A 12,404-nucleotide genomic window follows, 5' to 3' on the forward strand; every position below is an offset into this window, starting at 1 on the left:
GTGCTGTCATTTTATTACTGCAATCAATTTTATGTGGCCTGAGGTATACGGAAAATGGATTCTCTCTTCATTTGCAAAGGTTTTATCTCCTGCACCAGGCTCTGAACTACTTGACTGCAGTAATGAATTTGAAACCCAAGTTACAAACAAAGACTTTTATAAACAGAAAAGCCAAAGACAGTGGTTAGTTTGTAGAACCACAAAATAGAAAAGCAGTTTTTTGGAAGAAAAGCTATGAAAAAGTTTTTCGGGAAAAAAGCGTACCAATGTTTTAATTTTTTGTTGAATATAATTTAAAATTCCTTTTAAAATGCAGTACAATTTTATAATCTACTCTACTGCTTGTTGTTCTATACATCTGAAAGATGTGCCTTAAAAACCTCTTGTGAATACTATACATTATCACATTCTGATCAAATAAGGATTTGTCTCCTTTGATTTCTTTCTTATATGGATTTTAAATGGTAATTTAATTAGAATGGCTTCAAGGTTTGTAAAAAAATGATTAGGACATATGGAAATTGCAGTAACACATATGCTACATATTCATTAGAAAAATGTCCATTACCTCAAGACATATTTTGTATTGTAGCATTAAAAGATTAAGTGATCAAAAATTCACTAATCATGCTAATATTGTAGTGTTAGCTTCACTACATTCACACAAGCTACAGGAAAGTGCAAAAAGTGTCAGGTTTAATTTCCAGTATGTCCAATAGGCTTTTAAAGGAATTATTAAACAGATGCTGTAAGATAATGTCTACTACACAATATATTGTTTATGGGAGCTTCCTATGGAGAGTAAATCTATATGAGTTGGCATGCAGCCATCCTAAAAAATATTTAAGTATATCTTTTCATGTGACAACACTGAAGAAATGACACTTGGCTACAATGTAAAGTAGTGAGTATACAGCTTGTATAACAGTGTAAATATGCTGTCCCCTCAAAATAATGCAACACACAGCTATTAATGTCTAAACTGGCAACAAAAGTGAGTACACCCCTAAGTGATAATGTGTACACACACACACACTTACTGACCTAAATCTACACATTTGAATAATAAAACTTCAATTGATTATAAGCAATATTTCTAAAGACTGTCATGTATCAGGTTATATGATTCTGAAATGATATAATAAGTAGGTGCCTTTGGCTCAGTCACTGAGCTCAACCTGCCTAACAAGATGTTTTTGTGAGGCAAAAAGTAGGAGGAAGCATATTAGGTACGATAGCTGCCTTGAGTTACTTACAAAAATAATAAAAGTGTTATAGATTTAAATAAATAATCAAGCATATCAAGTGTTAATTTTTTTAACATATAGAAAGTCAATTTTTCATACTTTGCTATCAATCATTTATAATTTGAAGTACTTTACTAAGAATCATTTCTTCATTGAAATGAAGTACTTTATTTCATATTATTCTTCATTTGAAGTACTTTACTAAGAATCATTTCTTCATTGAGTCTCAGATAAGGAATGCTTCATTATCCTATATGATTTCTCAAGTAACTGTACAAATAGGTGGCAATAATGTAAAATAATATTTTGTAAACTTTTATATCTGAGTACAGAACTTTATCTGGGTAGAAAACAGTACAAATTCTAAATCTCTTCATTCCGCAATATTCTTTAGTTGTCACACTTATTTGTATTTGTCCTGTTAAGAATAAAGATTGCAAATAAATGCTGTCCTTGTAAAAAGTTTCTACAAAACATGTTGCATATACACATGTGTTCAGACTTGTGAATAAGAAAGTTTGCCCTATGGGATTGAAAAGTGCCAGGAGTAAGATAAAACAGATGATGCTGTGTATTTGATTTAATGCAAATTAGCTGAGTGTTCCAAAATCATTTGTTGCAAGCTGCTAATACAGATGCAATTATTAATACAGTGGAAGCTAAATGCAAAGGACATTTTATTATATCTAAGTCAGCAGCAGTATTAAAATGGATCTATTTATTAAAAAAGGAATGAACACTCCAGCTACCATTTTAGTAGCAAAATTAATCAGCAATCTTTTGCTGAGCTCACAGTAACTGAAAGGTCAAAACTAGTGCTGGTTTGAAAGCTGGAAAATTCTTCAGTCTTCATAAATTAAAGACACTGAAAATTATATAGAATATTACTCTGCTAAATTCACTGGAAATTTTTTCAAGATGGATTTGTCCTGTGTGTGTGTGTGTGTGTGTGTGTGTGTGTGTGTGTGTGTGTGTGTGTGAGAGAGAGAGAGAGAGAGAGAGAGAGAGAGAGAGAGAGAGAGAGAGAGAGAGGGAGGGAGGGAGGGAGGGACTAAACGAGACTATTATTTCACATACTTTGGCTCTTCAAGAGTACTTTTATATTCCAAACACAAAATAGAAACTATACTCTGATAATGGCCAGTTCTGTAAAGCTTACAGCCTGATATAATCCTATAATACCAAAACATTCCCATCACCCATCTCCTTCCACTTATGACTGTAACTTTGTTGCATGTATCATTAAGATTTACACTGATACTGTTTCTTGATTGCTTATTTGTAGCATATGATTATTATTAAGTGTTGTAAGTGTTCTACCTTGACGAAGGTATCTTTTCTTTTATGTACACTGAGAGCATATGCACCAAGACAAATTCCTTGTGTGTCCAATCACATTTGGCCAATAAAAAATTCTATTCTATTCTATTCTATTCTATTCTATTCTATTCTATTCTATTCTATTCTATTCTATTCTATTCTATTCTATTCTATTCTATACCAAAACATTGCAATTCATCTCAGCATGCTTATATTTCATATGAGCCATCTAAAATATTACAAAAGTACATCTAACAACCATAACTGGATGTTTTGGACTCTGCAACTAGAACAAAAATGTTCTAGTTAAAGAAACAGATAAAAATATGCTGGAGATGGAAAAGATCCTAGAATTTTTCTTGCAGGATTGCATGGAGATCACAAAGAACTGGCAATGCATTCAAGAATTATAAACAGCTTATTAATTTACTAAGAATTCCAAACTTTCTCTTTGCTTCTATCACTGAATAAATCTTTGCTAGCTTTTCTGCTTCCTATAACTATCTCACATTTATTACTTTGCCATATTTTGCTCAAGTCTTAGTAAAATTAGCAGCTCTGGTAGTCCCAGTTGCCATTGTTTAAAAAATGATCATTAAGTGAGACCTCATGTGAGGGTGACTTGTGACTTTCTACAGATTTCCTCACTTTGCTTGTTGGAAGCCAAATGGAAAGGTCATAAATGGCGATCCTGTGACTGTGGGATGCTGCAACTATTGTCATATGTGATAGAATCTTGATCACATAACCATTAGAACGCTGTGAAAGTCATAATTGCACATCTATAAGTCATTTTTTTTTAGCACTGCTATAACTTTGGTTATTAAATGAATTGTTAAATGAGAGCTATCTATATGTATATGAGTACACTTAACATTTTATTGATTTGCCTCTTCTTTTTTTTTGCAAATGCAAATTATTTTCATTCTTCTGTTACACTCAACCTCTTAGGACATTTTTCATAGTACTATGAATGTTTAAAAACAGTATACAATCTCCATTTCTATTATACAATACTTTTGATGGAAACTGGGTTAAATAGCTAAATAGTTAAATACAGAAATAGCTAAACCTTTAAACTCCAATATACTTTCCTGTGGAACCTACATGTGTTGACAGCTGTTCTTCAGCATTCTAACAAGGCAAATATTTCTTCCAAAATATCTATTTCTTCTTGCCTCTTTTCTTCAATTTTTCCTAAGCATCCTATAATTTCTCAGGATACACACACCTGGTATTTTGGGATGGGATGGGGAACAGATTATTTTAAGATTGATCTCTCTCCCCCTCAAAAAAAATCCTTTTAAAAATAATTCTACTACTCTGAGATCGTCACATAATTCATATACTCCTCTTATCAATGAAAGTAATAGCTGGATGAAAAATGGATATACTTGTATGTTATCTCCATAAGATTTTTGTCACGATTGCTTATTTTTAGATCTCTTCTGCCGTTAGTTATCTGTTCAATGTATAAATAATGAATGCTCAATATTTACAGTCTGAAGTTAATTAAAATAATTGAAATTTGAACTTTTAGACTAAATTACTTATTTGAAAGCATATTGTTGAAGTTTAGCAAAGTACTTATTCTATTATTTCAAATATATGCTTGTAAACATTTTTTTGTTAAAGCACTCGTTAAGTTAATATGATACTGAAGCTTTATTTTAAAAAATAGCTGAAAATTAATAACACCTAACAGATTTTACTGTTAGCACATTAGTAGTTCTAACAAAGGAATACAATATGACATCCACAGCAAATGTAGGTAATCCTTGTGTAACATCCATTCATTCAGAAACCATTCAAAGCTATAATACTGAATAAAAGGAACTTAAAATTCTAGCTATTCTAGCACCCACAGTCATGTGAACAAAATCAGGCATTTGTTGCAGTTTTCTACAGTTTTAGACTTACTCTCTATTCCAACAAGCAGTCAATGGGGAGGTGACAGGGGAAATCATGATTCACTTGACCATTCTGTGCTTCCATGCACCATATCTGCCTGTCCTGTTTGCTCATATCTGTGCTCGCACTGTGTTCTCCACCCCTTGCTCTCTCTCTCTCTCTCTCACACACACACACACACACACACATTGCACCCTCATTCCTCTGACTTTCCTTCGCGTGCCTCACTCCACAGCACCCCTTCTCCAATTCATGCATGTCCTGCACTGGTCCTCCCAGGATCTCCCTCCCTATGGCAATCCAAAATTCCTTACCTGCTTTCTATTTAACTACAGGTAGTTAAATAGACTTGCAATCACAATTGAGCCCAAAATTTCTGTTGTTAAGCAAGACAGTTGTTAAGTGAATTTTGCCCCATCCACAACCTTTCTTGCCACAGTTGTTAAATTAGTAGCACACTTGTTAAGTGAATCTGGCTTCCCCATTGACTCTGCTCATCAGAAGGTCGCAAACTGTGATTACATGACCCTGGAACACTGGAATACATGTTAGTTGCCAAACATCTGAATTTTTATGCGGCAACAGTGTGAAAAACAGTCAATGCAATGCCACTGTGACTTTGAATGGTCATTAAATGAATGGTTGTAAGTCAACAACTATCTACATATCTGCTTTCTGTTTTACAAACCTTTTCTCCAAGTTATGACCTAGACTGTCTGGCCTGCAATCACTAAGTGATGTGGTGATGTGCTTTATAACCACATTGGTTAGCAATAGCAATCTTTGTCATAATTTGAAAACTACCTGTGTAGTGTTTGATAGTGATTATTGTGCTATAAAGTCTTCAAGGCAAAAGATTCAAAGTACAAAAAACTCCACGTACATTCAATGGAGTTTGTAAACATTTGAACCACATAATCACTTTCATCCTTTATGAAAGATACATTTAGTGACAAGCTAAAATAAAGAAAAATATTTTTAAAACCAGCTACAAAGTCACAAAATATTGTGTAATTTGGAGCAGTTAATTTTAACAAACTTAAAACTATTTTTATGTGTAAACTATTGATGGAAAGAAAATATTTTTAAAAGCAAAAATAATAAAAATCAAGTAATTGGTTCTCTCTTCTGCATATATACAGTACCTGATTGTTCAAATCAGACATCTTTTATTTTCTGTGGTTTTTATTCATAAATGCATTGTCCAAATTTCATTAATATTTCATTTTCCTCTCAAAAATAAAAAAATGAACTTATGTTCACCATTGTACGAAGAAAAATTCTAAATAAATAAGAATTTCACTGCCATGCTCCAATAAACACATTGTAGTATACAGGTTCATCCTATTAGTCTTTTGCAACAATGTAAATATAATAAATAGACAAGTACAAGCTCTTCAGAGAACTGTTCTGACTGAACAAAAAAGGGTAATTTGATTTAAATAATTCAATGAGGCATTCAAATAAGAATAAAAACTATGATCTTCTTAGAAGTCATTCAGATTCAGAAAATGATCTCTGCATATTTTCTTAGGCAGAGACTGCAAAAGCCACTGCACTGTTAGAAAAAATAATTACAATACTGAGTGAAGTAAGCAAGTGAATATGGCAGAGTTACATTTCATAATACGATAACAAAAACATGACACAATTTGTACGTTTATCAGTTGAATCCATGAAAACATGGTTATAAATGGACTATTAGACAGCTAATAAATCTGTTTGGATTTTATATATGTTTAATAAATATGGTTTATTTTTCATAAAACCACTCTCCAATCACAATGTATTTTTTCTACCATTAGCATTCTACTTTTATTTTGTGCAAAATGATAATTTTAATATATATTTCAGTTTTCCAACACTGGTACCCAATTTACTTTTTTTAAATTTCGTAATTGTGCTTCACGTGCTCTTGGCAGGTGTACCAGAAAAATAGAATACAAATAAATAATTAGTACTATACCTAGTGTACCAGTAGGGAATTGTTTGTTGATTTTGAAGCATCTACAGTCTTTGAAAAATTTGAACAAAAGTAATAGTAGATCTGCATTAACTAAAATACATTAACTGCATGATAGGAATTAGGAAATATATATGTAATATTACTTTGAAAATAAACTAAGCTGTGATTTATGCCATGATTTTTTTCTTCCTGCATAGGCTGCTATATAGATAACTAAAACAGCATGAAAATAAAAACAAAATATTATTAAGGAAATGATACAGAAATGGGAATCAATTGTTAGGCATGCAGCAGCATACAGAGAGATTAAAAAGCTATTTTAAAAATTATATAAATACATCATACTATATTTTAGGCCATAGATGATTATTGTTTGTTGCATACTTTCAAGGGCTACTTTTTTGGAAGTTAATTTTTTTTCCATTTTCCTCTGATATTTGACTACTAAAACCCGGTACATTTTAAATAACCATTAATAGTGTATATATTTTCATAAGCACTAAGTTTTGTAGCATTAACAGTTCATGCGAAAGTTTCTGAAGAGGAAGAGCCATATCTATTTTTTCAAGAATGTCATTCTTAAAATTAAGTTGGGTTCTTGTAAGTAAGTAAATAATAACCAAACTTTGCAATTACAGAATGTTAATAGAAAGAAATTGTGCTACAATTTTTAGGTAAATTGGTTTATAATTCATATTATAAGGAATCTTAAAAACAAATCCAATTTAAAAATGAATCAAAATGTACTTTTTAGCTATCAGACATGACATGTGGGTGGTTATAAAGATATGACTATGAGAAAATTGGTTTGGCGTCTCTACCTATAGAAGACTATTGGCTATAGATGATTATACACAGATATCTCCCATGAACCAATCCAGGATAAGAATTTTTACGCCCTACAGAAATGCTAACAATGAACATGTGGAACAGTAATATAGAAATAATAGATACATTGGAAAATCGAGAACAAGAGAGTCTCCAATTGCTAATCTGTGTACAGGACAAAAACTATGGACAAAGCAACTCATATGGGAAGATGGTTTGAACTGTGGTCAATTTTTATTGCTAAATGAGAAAATTAGGTCAGGTTAATCAGAAATGTAGATAAAATGCATTTTTAAAATACATTCTAGGGTTGCTGAACAAATTAAATGAAAATAGTCACAAGGACTAGTGAGCTCTCTGTTCAATCTATTCAAATTCAAAGGTGCTTACAGCAGGGTAAACTGGTAGCAAGCAGCAGGGAGGATTCAGCAGCATTTAAGAAAATGCCATTCATTCGACATAACCGTTTCACTCTTCTAACACAATTGTTAAACTAGGTAAAAAGTTCAAATCCAAATCTCTACTCAGCCATATAACCCTCTGAGCAATGTTGGTCTATCTCTCTTCGGTTACTTAGTTCACAAAACTATGGTTACAATAAAACTGATGAGGGGGATTATATAACATTCCTGAAATTTCTTTGGAAAAAAGTAGGACATAATATTGGAAAATTAATATGATACCTAAAATAGTTCTAAGATGCTCAGTGCTTGGATTTGAAGACTTTAGCATCAAAGCCATAACACCTGACACCAATCTGCTTGAGGCACATTTTATTTTAATTCCATTGCCTTGAATTTTAAAGCCGTATCTTCAGCTTTCCATTATGCCAGTGGCTTAAAAAGACACATATGGAAAATTAATTAATTGTTATACACACACCGAAATGCTTCTGATCTTTCTTTTAGAGCAAATATGGCAAATATTTGCTTCAAGCCTACATAATATTTTTGAATCTTTTTTGTGCAAAAGAAAGGCAGTACATAATCAAAGTTATGAATTATGAAGAATTATTCTAAATTTTATTTTATTTGGTATTCACTGTCCACCATCAGCTTTTAATTAAATTATATGGGTCTCAATAAGAAAAACTGGAATGCTGTCCATTTATTTTCATTACTATTCCTACTGGCAAATATGACTTTATCAACTACATAGCAAATATCCTTGCATAGTATGGAATATGTTTCCAATACAGTGATACAAGTTTTGTAATAAATGTGCTCCTCAACAGTTTGCCCACTCAAGCTATTCAGGTTCTCAGGACTTCAGTCTAGGACAAACTTATTTAATGCAGATACTGTTCAGTCTGGTATATTTTATTTTCCAAATTCAATAGCTGTTTAAATGTGACCAAAGCAAAGTGCAATAACAAATCTACATTAGCAAGAAGAAATAATAAAATAATATTTCCAAGGCAATAGTCATTTGATACACTCAAGTAGATGGTCTGCACTATAGCGTGTAGAGTTTAAGCAATTTAGCATCTTTTTGGGGAAGCCAAAAGCATCCTGGGTCTCCTGCAGAATTCATTATCTAAATGATTTTTCTGAGTAGGAAAAGTTGGCAAATTCAATTATAGTTCTTTGCTAAATATAGTTTATAATATTATATATAAATTCTTTCATATTCTAACAATGATAACTTGACAATTCTCCAGTAAAAATATGCACATCCAGTTTGAAACTGTAAAACTGAGAATCACTGTGGTCCCTTTTTCAAGACAGTGTCTAGCACTACTGATATTATATCCAAGAGTCCAGGCTAGAAACCAGGAGTCTGTGAGTTTTAGTCTCATCCTAGGCATAAAAGCCAGGCCGGTGACCTTGGGCGAGTAAGTTTCTTTCAGCCAACCTACCACACAGGGTTGTTGTGGGAAAATAAGAGGAAAGAGTATTAGGTATGTTTGCCTCCTTGAATTATTTATACAAATAATAAAGACAGGATATAAATAAATAAAAATAAATGTTACAATAGGAGTGCCTGTTTCTACTAGAATGTATGTTAACATAACTTTTTTTGAAGAACAATACTTAAGTGATTATTGTTGTGTCTGCATAATACATTCCAAGCATCATCAATATACCGGTAAATAGCTTAAGAGGTTGTTGAAACAGGCACCAGGTTACTAAGTTTGACTAGACACTTGAATATTAAATATTTAAGTACCCTTTTTTTTCCAAGTTGCTCCATTTCCAGTCTTGCACTCTTAAAATATTCTGCTTGAATAACTAGGAATTATAGTCCAAAGAATATAAAAGTATCAAACTGCTAACAGCTGTTTTGATGTTTATTCAAAGGCATGGGTTTAAATTTTTATTTATTTAAGAAAATTTGTATGGCCTTTTAGTCATTCTCAGTGATTCTGGGTGGCTTATAAAAATAAGTTCCATATTAATAATTGTTTAATCTAGAATAGGGAAAGATAATATTCTTAAACATTTTAAGAGCAATTATGAAAAAAATGGAATAGACTTGTTATCTATTGCTCCAAAGGGAAATACAGAAATCAACTTATAAGGAAACAGAACTAATTTCTGGAAATTATAAAAGTAAGAACTGTGCAACTATAGAGCAGATTTACTTGGATGGGATAGGCTTTCCTTTTGAAATACTAGATATCATCTTAATGAATGTTTTACATTGCAAATCATGTATTTAGTAATGCTCTTTAATATCTTTAGTTGCATAGTTTATGTGTTTAAAAAGAAATCTTCCCCTCCAAATGCAAGAATCTTTACAGCAATGTTCTTTCAATATATGGTATGGAGGAGCACAAAGTTGACAAAGCATGATGAATGGTAAAACAATGCTGCCAAAACATTCACATGATCCTTGATGAAAGCAGCATTGTGAATTAGCCCACAAGTAACATGGCCGTTCAGACATGAAAGCATGCACCTTTTGAGTGAAGGGAATTATGTCCATTTGAAAAAGCTAGGGCCATTCTTCCAAGCATACTTGGGGATTTAAATCTGGTTCAATGGTGGAACCTGACAAGTTAATGAGATGTAAGTGGTCTGTCAAAAGGGAGAAAATCAGCCATTGTTGGTACATATATACATTATTTTGCCCATGAATCTCAAAGGATTTCTTGACAGGTTAAAATCCCTTTTTTGAGGACTTACTCTATCTTAAAGCCAAAAGGGCTATTAGACACAAATCTAGGGATTTAGTTAAATATAGTAAGCATAAACCTGTGTTCACCTTTGCCTTGCGTCAGCTCTTCTTTTCTTTTTTTTGATTCTTTGCAACAGGCTTCTTTTTGGCCAAAACACAATTGTACTTAACACAATCTATGGTTTTGGCTCTATACTGTAATGAACTGTAATGAACATACAATTATTTTGTGGGTCTGTATTCCATAAGATATAAATGCTACTATAATGCAAAATCATTTGGACTATTTTAACAGTTAAATATTCATACTAAAATCAATGTATATATGCCAACAATCACTGTTATTTAAATTAGAAAATAAATATCTAATTTTACATGTTTAACAATTACCTGATACTTGTTTTTCATTCCATCCACTTCACCCTATATTTAACACATAAGGTATTTTGCAGTTAGTAGAAATGAAAAGTACAGGGCAAGATCTAATTAAGCATTAGTTTCAAGGGGAGAGAGCAAGCCCACACTTCACAGATGGCAGGCAAATCCAAAATCTTAAAACTGAAAACTCCTGGAGAAATATTAGGAACAAAATGACTACATTGCCTTTATATTCTGTAACAACTCTACTCTTATTCACTAGAGTATGCTGCTTTAGAAACCAATTAGAAAAAAAAAGAATCCAAGGGGAATCTGCATATTAGTCTCAAACATACTCTCTTAGCCTAAATTAAAATTATATGTTACTGTAGTACTTGTTTGTCCTGTGTTGAAAAAACAAATTGCTTTCAGTAAGGAATGTCAAGCATGATAAAGTCTAAGGAAAAGGTCTAAGGAAATCTTTTTTCTTTTTCCTAATTTAATTAGCCTAACTACCTCCTAAGAAACCCATTTTCATCTTTATGCAAGTAGTATATAACTTTGTTTCTGCTTGCAAAAGCCTTTCTGCAAGGTATCACACATTGTTTCACAAGTGATTGTGATTTCATTACACTGTAACTAACACTGATTGCTCAGGTAATGTTTGCACAACATCCAGTAAAATCTGGAAATGTCTAGGAAACAATATCACCTGTTCTAAATTATGCATTATGCAAAACTAGCAAAATAACTACTGAACACTATTGTTGTTTTTAAAAAGGCTGACCCAAATCAAATTATATAGCTAGATACTATCAATGGCTATAATATTTTTGACAGTAACTATACTCAAAGTCCTGGATTTACATGTGACAATTTGTCCTATTGCTGCTTTAAAATAAACATTCTATTCTAGCAGATTTTCTTAGAGGCTTTTTTATACTTCAAAAGACACCAAAAAACTGAAATTGAAATTTTATTATGTATCACCACACTATAATTCTTAATGATCTAAGAGACAAATCTTCTCCAAGATAATCTATCCCCAATCTGGCCTTTTAGGTACTCAAATGGTGGACCCATCACTACTGTAATTGAGTTATTCTAGATTAGGGAAACTAAAATGTGAAAGACAATTAAAGTTTATATTTAATTTTCTTTAACCCCAGACTGTTGTCTTCTATAATAACCTGTTTGACTAACAGTCTTCAAAAGTAGGTATTCAAATAATATATTTTTAAGATTATTAAGAAAATATTTCATCAGAAGCAATATTGACTTTCTAATTCATATTATTGCCCATAGTAACATAGTAGTGATGTTCATATATGCGCTATTTGTAAAGCATTTTCCATTTTTTAACTTGCCTATAAAGAGGGAATATTTTAAATATATCGGTACAATGTATGTGATGGTTCTTCAACAGCCACTTTTAGTGACAGAAAAGGCAAAAATCACTTGTGCCCCATATTAACAGATGTTCATTGACCTGCAAAGAGGAATGATGCTACTTTTTATAGCAGGCTCTACGTACAGATCCTCAGTCATTTTCCATATATTCCTTAAGCCATCCTATCTCAAATCAGACAAAGACATCACTAGTATAGTTCACCATATCCAAATCAAGGCAAGCAACAAAAGAAGTCAGGAGATCC

The 12,404-nt window shown here is 32.1% G+C and overlaps 1 protein-coding gene across 6 annotated transcripts in view; it reads right to left on the bottom strand.

Moving 5' to 3' along the window:
* Window positions 1-12,404, bottom strand: part of PHF14 (PHD finger protein 14) — a 181,268-nt gene that overhangs the window by 46,585 nt on the left and 122,279 nt on the right. For 3 of the 6 annotated variants that reach the window (XM_058180685.1, XM_058180687.1, XM_058180686.1), the window contains exon 18: window positions 10,783-10,815. The exons of 2 other annotated variants lie outside the window; for them this stretch is intronic. In XM_058180685.1, coding sequence (XP_058036668.1) covers window positions 10,783-10,815 — 33 coding nt within the window. Of the gene's footprint in view, window positions 1-6,922; window positions 9,127-10,782; window positions 10,816-12,404 lie in introns of those variants that run through there. One more of the 6 variants, XM_058180690.1, reaches the window with a different exon arrangement.

This window comes from Ahaetulla prasina, chromosome 4, assembly GCF_028640845.1.
Source record: "Ahaetulla prasina isolate Xishuangbanna chromosome 4, ASM2864084v1, whole genome shotgun sequence".
NCBI classification, from domain to species: domain Eukaryota; kingdom Metazoa; phylum Chordata; class Lepidosauria; order Squamata; family Colubridae; genus Ahaetulla; species Ahaetulla prasina.